Source organism: Arachis stenosperma, chromosome 8 (assembly GCF_014773155.1).
Source record: "Arachis stenosperma cultivar V10309 chromosome 8, arast.V10309.gnm1.PFL2, whole genome shotgun sequence".
In the NCBI taxonomy this organism is placed as follows: domain Eukaryota; kingdom Viridiplantae; phylum Streptophyta; class Magnoliopsida; order Fabales; family Fabaceae; genus Arachis; species Arachis stenosperma.
This window is the reverse complement of record NC_080384.1, coordinates 43,412,345-43,423,873: the sequence shown is the minus strand read 5'-3', so window position 1 is coordinate 43,423,873 and position 11,529 is coordinate 43,412,345. Positions and strand designations below refer to the sequence as shown.

At 34.7% G+C, this 11,529-nt stretch overlaps 1 protein-coding gene across 2 annotated transcripts; it reads left to right on the top strand.

Moving 5' to 3' along the window:
* On the top strand, positions 1-11,529 carry LOC130944638 (zinc finger CCCH domain-containing protein 37). 2 transcript variants are annotated; one of them, XM_057873057.1, is made up of 11 exons: positions 1-331; positions 1,562-1,770; positions 5,007-5,066; positions 5,159-5,278; positions 5,360-5,563; positions 5,961-5,998; positions 6,084-6,130; positions 6,208-6,338; positions 9,574-9,633; positions 10,533-10,649; positions 11,209-11,529. In XM_057873057.1, the coding sequence occupies exons 1-11, from the start codon at positions 16-18 to the stop codon at positions 11,356-11,358; spliced, it is 1,452 nt and encodes a 483-aa protein (XP_057729040.1). In that variant the 5' UTR covers positions 1-15; the 3' UTR covers positions 11,359-11,529. The 2 variants fall into 2 exon arrangements, with proteins under 2 accessions (XP_057729040.1, XP_057729039.1); XM_057873056.1 differs by having other exon boundaries at positions 1,523-1,770.

Sequence of the window (11,529 nt, the reverse complement as noted above, 5' to 3'; positions counted from 1 at the left end):
TATGGCTCCTTGAAAATGTTAAAAAATGGAAAATCAAAATCACATGTACACACTTACAGCCCTACCAACTACAGAGTTCCAAATGCCATGTTCCTCTCCCACCGCCGCGATGCCGCGCTCCGCTTCACCTCCTCCGCCGCCACTACTGCTACCGACGCCGACATTGGGCCGCCAGGGGTTGTCTCCAGAGTTTCTTCCGTCACCGCCGGACCTAACTCTTCCTCCGCATCCCACTTGCTTCAAGCCTCTTCTTGGCCTGCTGCCATCGCTGCCGCTGCCGCTGCCGCAAATGGTGGCTCCCCCGCGCTCGACCTGAAACGCTCTTCTGAATGTAATTACCCTCTTCTTGAGCTTCTTCAAGATTCTCTCTTACTTCGATTTCACTTTTTTTCCCTTTGTTCTGATGAGATGTTTCGGAGCCTTCTATTTGCTTTGTGAATTGAACTTCCTTCTGTTTTTTGATTAATTAGGGTTACAAGAGTAACAATGCGATTTACAAAATTATTATTTACTTTACACACTTACCCTGTTTTGGTGGCTTGACCCTGTTATTGAGGATGATTGGAGTTTATTAATAAGGGATAGGACTAGAAAAAGGGAAGGAAAGTATTTCAAAAGTGCACATTTAATTAAAAAAGGAGAAAGTAGCTTGTGAGTGATTGAAATCCCATGAAATACTGAAATCTTGCTTTAGAATATGATTGAGATGGGTTAAGGTTAGCATCTTTGTGGGGTCTGATTTGTGGGTTTTGAGTAGCGTCACAACTGATAATTAATTGATTGCTGATGAGTTTACCATATTAGCTGTCTTTGTTTTACTTGTAATTCTCAAGGTAAATGTTGGTAGTTTGCAGGTTCCTAGCAAGCTTACTAAATGTTTATGTTGAAGATGTATAGTGAATAGCAACAAGGATGCAAATAACAACATCCTACTGTCTTTTCATTGATCTTGGCAGTTAACACCAGTTTTATGTAATAATTCTTGAATGTTCCTTTGTACCATCAGAATATACTAGTTAGGAAGCATAGCTTGCTTGTCAAATTTAATTGTTTGTAACTATGTCTAACTCAAGTAGCACGGGCTTAGGTGGAATTTATATAGATTTAGGAATTTCACACAATGCCAGGGCCAATATAGCAAATGAGCCAATATATATATATATATAGAAAACACGTGCAGTGTATGTTTGATGGCGGATTTGAGCAGCAACGACGATAATTGCTACAAAAAAATATTTGACATTTTGACCTAAAAGAGTGCATAGTTTTACTATTTCACATATAACATATTTTCTTAATATGATATGTTTGTGTAATTTGTATTGCTATTATTTTGATATATACTCTTATAAGTGTATAATTTAAAGCTTCTATACTGTTTCATTGAACAATAGGTATCTCCTTTTTCTAACACACGATATATTCTTTCTATCCCTAAATTATTTTCTTAGTCAAACTTATAAGATAACATCATATATTTGCTTTTTTTTTATTCTATATACTTGTCTATTATCTACTATAGCACTCTACTATCCAACCATTTTGGGTATCCCAAACACAGTTGGGCAAAGCGAAGCTTGGTATTCTACAAACTCACTAGCTAAGCGCCCTAGATATGAAAGTGGAAGCAATTTGCCTATATATCCCCAGAGACCAGGAGAGAAGGATTGTGCCCACTATATGCTTACAAGAACCTGTAAATTTGGAGATAGCTGCAAGTTTGACCATCCTATTTGGGTTCCTGACGGTGGAATACCAGATTGGAAAGAGGTGACTGTTTTTGTATTTATTATTATTATTATTATTATTATTATTATTATTATTATTATTATTATTATTATTATTAAAACTATAGTATTGTATACTACATCTACTATTGGTTATATTGCAAACTGACATGTATCTCGCTATTCCCAGACTTATTTAACGAAAATTATAGACTTGAGCATATATGGAACAATATAGCTGTATACTATATACTCGTTTGAACAAGTATGTATTACTTTATACTGACTAACCAAAACAAGCATGTTTCTTAATGTTTATGTGTGTGTGTGTGTATATATTTATATAAACCCCTGATTTCTATGTAAGTCAGTGCCCAACATTGTATACAGAGATATTTTGTACTAAATAAAACTAATTGTGCTAAACATTCATATGAGATTGTTGGTGATGGTATTGGAACTTCCGTAGCCAACTAGTCAGGACTTCATTGTTCTGGTCCCACTCTGCAGAAGGGAAATTGGGATTATATGTTCTGTTTGATTTAAGTTCAAATGGAACTGATGTAATGAGGTATGTTAGCTATAGGAAACCAATTGTGGGCCTCTAGAAATGGTCCTTGATAGTTGATAGAGAACATTGGAATTGGATACTATTTCAAACTTAAAAGAGAACACAAGGAGCAAGTTTGTCAATATTGGTCATGAGCAACAAATCCAATTGGTTGCACGATGTAACCTTCTACAGACACTTTGCATGTCTTTAATGTTAAATGTTGAGATTGAGGGTTTTTGGTAGGAGAGGAAGAGATAGACTGAAATTATATCATTATATTACTCTGAATAAATTGTGTAATATGTTGTGTATTACAAGAGAGGAATACTAGTCCCTATTTATGATAATAGAAAACTCTAATACTTATAAGGACATACTCAGACAATAATGATAAATATCAAAATCATCCTAAGAGATATTATATGATGTATGCTAAGGTATGATATAGATATTATAGATTATACTCCTTATTTAAAACTTTAAGAATGTACACACTGGCAGTGCCTGATGATTGGTTAGGAGAGAACGAGATGGATAGAGGCGATATTAGGTTTGAGGCGAAGGTAACACCATGTTCCATCCTATACATTTGTGTGGAGCCTTTGGAAGCTAATCAGACAGTTGTTAAACGGCAATGAACCACTTTGCAAGCGCTGTTAGAGAGCTAGCCTCAACTGCACAATCATGGCTCATTGTTACCTAGAATGGGAAAAAGCCATTGCAGTCCTGGGAATAGGATTAAAGTCAAAGGAAGTAACCAAAAGCTATGTTGTAACACGATAGTCAAAATCACTTGAGTTATTATTCAGTTCATCTGATCTGATGCCAGGCCTTGCCTGCTCAATGAAAATCACATGAAACACACTTGTTTCTGGAATTGCATGTTAAAGCTTGGATTGAGCTGCAACAACAGGAATCTTGATTCTTCTGCAATTCCAACGACACAGATGTTGGAGAAATAGCAAGCCTAAGAGCCATCATACTGGAGAAATCAAAGTCTAAAACAGTGATGTTGGGCATGGTCAGATTATTTTGGTGGAAGTTCTGAGATGCTGGTGCTCGAAGTGCTGCATGGAAGGATAGATGCTGCAAACCAGCACTCATCTAGCAAAGATGATTACCACCAGTCTAATGACATCGAGCTTGTAGTGGTGTGATGTGGCACCACAATGTGGATGGGGTTGATTGTTGAAACATATTGAAGATTTGTAGCTTTGAGTTGAACAGTGGCAGAGAGAGAGAAACAAAAAACTTGACTAACATAACTGGTTTTTGTCTTGCTAATATTTTAATACAAATTGGAAAGTCAAAATACATAGTGAATAACAACAACAACAGAGCTTTATCCAACTTGTTGGAGTTAGCTATATAGACCAAATGACACCATTGCACTCTACCATATATCATGTCTATACTCTATAGTGAGTGTGTTTTTGTTGTAATCTCTCTTGGTAACTTCATCTTGAATTTTCTTAGGTATTTCTTTGCCCGTAACCACTGGTCCATCTTCTATCGAATCTATCCTCTTAATGGGATTCCACTCATCAAAAATTGACGCCACTCAATCTTATTTTTTTGTGGATTTCCTTATTTACCCTTGATTTCATAAAGTTATTGCTAGTATTTACTATTTTTAGATTCAACGCTTGTGAATTTCATAACAAGTTTAATTATTTGAAAAATAATAAAAATTTAATTGAAAATATTTAGCAACTTGAATCAGTTGAACATGCGAAGTTCTTAATATTCCCAAGGGTATTGATACCCTTGAATTTTATAGGCATATGGGAGAAATCCCCTTCTTTTCTATACTAAGTTATGTGATAATTATATATTTTTGTGAACTGTTTAGTTATTTTGAGGAATATATTTCAGAAGATATTTTATCGCTTCTTACTTTGGATGCTTCATGCTTGACTGAAATTTGAAACTTACTTCATTTCGTACTGTGATGATTTTCATCTTTATCCCTGAATCTGGCTTTCTTGATCTAAAATATCATCCCTTTCTTGCATCACTGGGACCCGTATATAACTACCTATTGAATCCAGTCATGTTATGAATAACTTTTATTCTTAATAAGTTTGCTGTGTTTGGTAAGCTATTTCTTTTAAATTGTAATATATATCGGACAAACTTCTGATTACATTCAGAGGGATGCGATGCCTAAAACAATCAAAGTGATCCTTTTTATGATAATGCGGATTTATCTTTATAGTATATTTTGTTTTAGTAGACTCTTTTGGTGTGGCATAAAATTTCTTTAATGGGATTGTCCACATGGGGAAAGACTGGATATTCCTTTTCTGTTTTGAACTCCTATTCTTTTATGTTATTGTTGTTTATGGCAGATATCTAATTTCCATAGTTGTTATTTTTATTTTTATTTGTATTCCTTTGATTTTATACTAAGCTGTCCGTAAGTTTCTATATTAGCATACAGCATCCCCTGAAGTTCAGGATAGGTGAGAAATATTGTATTTCGAATATCCATGGCCTGCCTATTTTCCATGCTAACGTTACTCTGTTTAAATTGTTTATTCTGCTGGAGTAAATACGGCATTTTGTGTTTTTTGTTGTTCTTGTCTTTTTATATTTATCTCTTCCCGCACTAGCTTTCAGTTGCAAAGTTGAAATATGATCACCTTTCAAATTTATATTTCTCCAATACAAAGTAGAATTACTAATTTTTTATGCTACACATAATTGATTAACTTCTGATTTAGATTTCAAACACTGTTTCGAGTGAAACACTTCCCGAGAGAATAGGAGAACCAGACTGTCCAGTAAGTAGAATTTGCAATTACTCTTTTTTGTCTTTTTTTTCCTTCTGATATGTTGGATACTTTCTGATTAATTGAGTTCCAATATGTTGCAGTACTTTATTAAAACTCAGAGATGCAAGTTTGGTTCAAAGTGCAAGTTTAATCATCCAAGATCTTCTGAAAATGGTGATATTTCTGCCTTACCTGAGAGGCCATCAGAGCCCCTCTGTGCGGTTAGTTACTTTTCTTGTATATACATGAGATGAGCCATCATTTAAGATCTCTGGGTCACCTCTTCTTTTATATCTATGTAGTTCTATGCGAAGACTGGGAGATGTAAATTTGGTGCTACGTGTAAATTCCATCACCCGAAAGACATCCAGATTCTGACGTCTGATGAACTGAGTTATAATGCTGAACAAACACAAGAAAATTCCATAAGGGAGGGAGCAACAGGAGATACACAATCTTTCTTATCTCCACTATTGCATAATAGCAAAGGACTTCCAGTAAGAATGGTATGAATACTCTAATAATTTTTTTTGTGTGTTTAGTCTTTGTCTAATAAAATGGAAGAATATACCAATTCATCCACTACCATTTTTTGTGGAGTTTTGCTTTTTGTTTGATTATTTTGTTGTTGTATGCTGCTTTGATCCATGTTGAGAAGCATTGTTCCTGTGACACCTAAGAATGATTGTAGCAGAAAGCATGATTTTCAATTTGCCTGCATGAATTGGTTTTCTGGCTGTGTAACTCATACTTTTGCTAGGTTGGAACCTTTGTAAGCTAATTTTCTTTATTTTTATCTTTGATGTTTTATAAAGTAGTGATATTCACATGATGCTGTTTATTATTAGTCTTTATGGTTTTCGAAAGCCTGGTTTTTTACCGTAGAGAAATGTCTTTTGACAGGGGGAAGTTGATTGCCCATTCTACATGAAAACTGGAAGGTAAGTGTTACTTTATTGTGTATTGGTTTCAAATATAAGTATTTGATGGATTGAGTCCTTGAATTTACTCATTCATATGAATCAGTTGCAAGTATGGTGCTACATGCCGCTACAACCATCCTGACAGGAATGGTATGTATACAATGTTGGTTGTCATGCTTTTCAGCTTTGACAAACAATAATTTCACCTGGCTTTACTTTTTCTGCAGCAATTTATCCGCCAGTTGCTGCATTTGGTTCTTCTATGGTGACATCTATGGCTGCTAATCTAAGTATTGGATCTATAAATTCTTCTGTACCTATTTATCAAGCATATGACCCAAGGTTGTCAAATCCAATGGTAATGTGGGGTTTTTGTTTCACTTATTCTCATTGACTAGTGCATATTGCAAAAAATGTAACCTGTGCATTCTTTCGGGAAATGGTTGGGAGCTAGGGATGCTGCTTGTTATTATAAAAAATCAGGACTTCAGTGAGTTATCCAAGAATACAACAATAACAACAACAACAAAGTCTTATCCCACTAGATGGGGTCAACTACATGGATCAAACGACGCTATTAAGCTCTATCATGTATCATGTCTACAGAAAAACCGTTTACATGTAGATTTCGTTTGATTACTTTATGAATGGTTTTTCTAGGTCTTCTTCTGACTTTCACTTCTTGTCCATCTTCCATCTCATCCACTTTCATGACTGGATGTTTTGTTGGTCTTCGTTTCACATGTCCAAACAACTTGAGACGTGATTCTACCATTTTTTCTACAATAGGTGCTACTCTAACTCTCTTTCTTATATCTTCATTCCTTATTCTATCCAATCGTGTATGACTACTCATTCATCTCAACATTCATCTGCCACACTTAACTTATGTTTATACTCCCCTTTGGCTGCCTAACACTCTGTACCATAAAAAATAGCTGGTCTAATAGTAATGTAATAGAATTTACCTTTAAGTTTTAGAGACACTTTTTTGTCACATATAAAACTAGACGTACTCCGTCATTTTAACCAATATGCTTGGATCCTATGATTTACATTCTGTTCAATCTCTCCATTATCCTGTATGATGCACCCAAGATACTTAAAACTTTTAACTTTTCGTAAGATGTTTTCTCCAATCTTCACCTCTATATTAGGGTTTTCCTTTTGGCGGCTGAACTTACATTTCATATATTATGTTTTGCTACGGCTTATGCGCAGACTATACACTTCTAGAGCTTCTTTCCATAAATCCAATTTCTTATTTAGGTCTTCGCTTGACTCTCCCATAAGGATGATATCATCGGCAAAAAGCATGCACTATGGCACACACTCTTGGATATGTTATGTGAGTACTTCTAAGACTAATATGAAAATGTATGGATTTAAGAATGATCCCCGGTGTAATCCTGTTCTAATAGGAAATTCTTCTGTCACACCATCTTGAGTTTTCACACTAGTTGTAATCTCATCATACATGTCTTTAATTGTATGAATATATACAATCTTTATTCTCTTCCTTTTCAAAACCTTCCATAAGACCTCCTTTGGCATTCTATCGTACGCTTTTTTTTTCCAAATCACCATATGTAGATCCCTTTTATTATTACGATACCTCTCCATCATCCTTTTTAACATGTATGTAACTTCAGTGGTGGATCTGCCTGACATAAAATCAAATTGGTTCTCTATTACTTGTATCTTTTGTCTCAGCCTCCGTTCTATCATCCTTTCCTATAACTCCATGGTATGGCTCATGAGCTTGATCCCTCTATAGTTTCTACAACTCTGTATATCAGTGAGTTATCCAAGAAAATTTAAAAAAAAATAATTTGGTTGGTAATTTCGGATGCTTCTTGATATGAAGTCTTTATAATTTTACTTTCATTGTTAAACAGGAAATTCAGACATGTCTAAAATGGCAGGAATGATTTTCACTAACTCATAGGTCTAGGGTTCAGTTCCCGTAATTGATACTTTAATTATAGGTCATCCATAACTGCAATTGTAGGATCCTTGAGGCTCCTGTAGTATGATATTTGTGCAATGTGCATCTTTCAGTTTGGATGAAAATTTTGAATTAAATATTGCTGGAATAAATATTTTGAATATTTTTTATTGTCATGATCTTTGCTTTGTTATATTGCTGGATCCATTTATTGTTTTGCTTACATCCTTTATTATACATTGTCCATACCCTTACTCTTCCTTTAAGCATCACTGCTCAAAATATTAAATTCTTAGCACCTTTTGAAAAATTGCCCAAGCTCAAATGTTAACTTTCTGACATAATGTTGGTCTTTTGATACATATCATGAATATGGTAGGTTATCCTTCTCGTATGAAGACAAGTAAATTTTGGGTTTGATAAGTTGCCACAGATATTAACCTGAATAAAAGAAGAGAAAAGATCTAGAAATAAGGCTGCGTTTGTTTCTGAGAACAGGATCGAGAACAAGACATAAGGGACAGAGACACAAAATTTTGTTTTCTTGTATTCTGTTTGGTGATAAACTTGAACAAATTATGAAAATCCAATTTATTATTTTTTTCCATTCAAAAAATTGAGATGAAAGATATAATAATAAAAAAATATAATTATAAAAAATTAACAAGAATAACGAAAGAAAAAATGAAAAATAAGTTATGTCCTTTGTTATTGTTCCCGTGTCCTTCCTGTCAGGATGAACACAAAATACATTAATTCAGTGTCCCTAGACACATTGTTGTCTCTGTCGATGTCTCCTCTGTCAAACACGATTTTGTGTCTCTGTGTCCCCGTCTTAATGTCCTGCCTTTGTAAACAACGCAGCCTAACAGACAATGAAAGCACCCAAACTAGAACACTATAGCAGCTCTCACATGACAGTATGTCACATTCCCCCACACTCCCGCTTACAATTTACAGCTTAACGGTTATTTGCATGGAGAGGGTCCCATTTGATTGTCACACTTCCCTTGGTTTGTATCAGGGTCCTTTAGATTAATATATCATAAAGCTAATTGTTATAGGACTAGACATTTAGCCTCTGTTTGGTGCAAAGGGCATGATCCTTTTATAGTGATTTCCCCCTCAGATACATCGAGACATTGGAAAACTTGCTTCACATATAATTTTATATTTAAAAATCTTGGGTTTGATTCTGCTTTTGGTAAGAAGATTTCTCTTATGGACTCTCGTTAAGTGCAGAGAAGAAAGGGCAAATAAGGGTATAGACATAAGGAAAGAGCATACTTGTAACCAACTCTGCTGATTTAGTCATTTAGCAATGGGAGTGAAGGATGAGGCTATATGAGACGGTGACTTTGAAAGGTTTCAGGCAAGAATTGGATTAGGTGTTTGGGAGAATCTAAGCCTGTCTAATACTAGAAACATACCTTCCAATTTCATGCTAGCTTTGCATATCTTCTTCCTCAGATCATCCATGTTGGTTTGTCTTGATGGTGTTACCTACATTCAGTTCTTTTTATTTTATGGTGTTCATTTGTGGAAACTATTAGTTTCTTTTTGTATTTATCCTGCACTTGTATTATTTTTATGTTAAAGAATACCTGAAAGCTAATGCATCTCATGGATATGACTTGTTTTCCAGTCTCAACTTGGAGTGGCAGAAATTATGTATCCTCAGCGTCCTGGACAGATTGAATGCGATGTAAGCGCTTACCTTAATTTTCAGTTGAATAGATATCATCTGTCAATATGTATATTTGTGGCTTGTGTGTAACTATTAGTGCCTAGTTTGTTTCGACATGTTTAGAGATTGGAAAGCTAAGCTTCATAGAAACATTTTTCCATTTATTTTTGTTGTTGTGTAGAAGGCCTCTTATCCTCATTTTGTATTATTCTTCTCTCCATCTTAATAAAGTTTTCTCATAAGAAACACAAATAAAATAAAAGGTAAAAATTTTACTGCCATTTGCATGTTATTACTTGTTAAAGATTCATGGTTACTCAGTAGAAATGTTGGAGTAACTAGGTAAGGGAGAGAAAAATAATATATTGCTTGTGTGTAGATCGTTGTGTTTCACAATAGAAAAGACCAATATATATATATAAAGGAGAGTAATAAATGTATAAAGCACCTATCAACTACTCTGTTTGGATATGACTTTACTGTTTGCACGGGTTCACTTTTTTCCCAGATATTTGAGCTAAATTGCAACAAATAGGTTTTAAACCTGGTATTTATTGATGGCAGTGGTGCAATTTACTTCTGCACCTTAGCTCTTTCTTTGATAGCCTTGGACAATTGATATACTCAAATACCACTGAGTGGCCACTTTTTCTTATTGAATTGAATTTAATTAATGATTCTGACACTGATGTAATAATTCCCAGTGCGAAAAAAAGTTTGTTCTATTTAACTTGATTTTATTGATAAGAAGTTCATATTATCATAAATCATATAACATGGATAGAGTACTGTAGAATACGTTAAGGAATTGAATTTGCTGTTTCTTAGCTGCATTGATCATTTTAACATAACTTGCATGTTTTTGAGCCTTATACATCTAATGATTTATGGTTTATATTTCACAATTGACCATATAGTTCTATATGAAAACTGGTGAGTGCAAATTCGGGGAAAGATGCAAGTTCCATCACCCTCTTGACCGATCAACAACATCAAGCATTAAGCTCACTCCCGCAGGATTACCTAGGAGAGAGGTATAATTTTCCTGGAATACATGGTACAAATTCATCCGTCATTTGCATTTTCCATTAATAACCGAGTACATGAGTTGTTTTATTTATTCTCAAAATGGTGCAAGTTATATTGTTTGCCATAGTTAGTTAAGTTTGGAGGTCGTTTCAATCAACTGGAAGTTATTTAACTTGATACCGAGTTTTGAATTGCACGTGAATAACTCCAACCAAAGCAAATGGCAGCTCCAGAGCATTTTGTCCTTGTAGAAGAATTATTTGAGTAATATACCAAACATATCCATGAAAGGTTATATCATGACAAAATTATCCATGAAAGAAAAAATTCCAAGATTACTTAAAGAATAATTTTGTACGGACGAAAATTCCCATTTTTCTTTTGAGTGATTTTCTCAATGGCATTTTCATGGGTAATTTTGTTAGCAACATAATATTTTTTGAGTAATTTTGGTACTTTACTCAGCATTATCCATTTAACATGCCTCAGTAACAATGTGCATGTTGAAGTGTTTCATAAAACTGTATATTATGTTTGTACTATAAACATATGATGTCCTCACAGGGTGTTAGCATCTGTCCGTATTACATGAAAACTGGCACTTGCAAGTTTGGTGCGACCTGTAAGTTTGACCACCCGCCACCCGGAGAAGTTATCGAGATAGCAAAATCGCAAGGAACATCCGCAACTGATGGAGGGGAAGCAGATTCATGAAAAGACTTCTGGTTCTGCTCTGCACCATCAATGAGATCTTGTATGAAGTTTCACTTTGTATTTTATGATTCTCTTTCTGCCTACTGGGTTATCGTTTCCTAGCATGATTCAAACTGCCATGATAGAAACATGCTTTGCTTCTGTAATCAGAAAACAAACACGTTTTGCTTC

Bases quoted from the DNA above. Each gene is read 5' to 3' on its own strand.
- LOC130944638 (XM_057873056.1), top strand. From the start codon at position 16: ATGTTAAAAAATGGAAAATCAAAATCACATGTACACACTTACAGCCCT. The intron at 5,067-5,158 runs GTAAGTAGAATT...AATATGTTGCAG, and splicing joins TAGGAGAACCAGACTGTCCA to TACTTTATTAAAACTCAGAG. The intron at 10,650-11,208 runs GTATAATTTTCC...ATGTCCTCACAG, and splicing joins CAGGATTACCTAGGAGAGAG to GGTGTTAGCATCTGTCCGTA.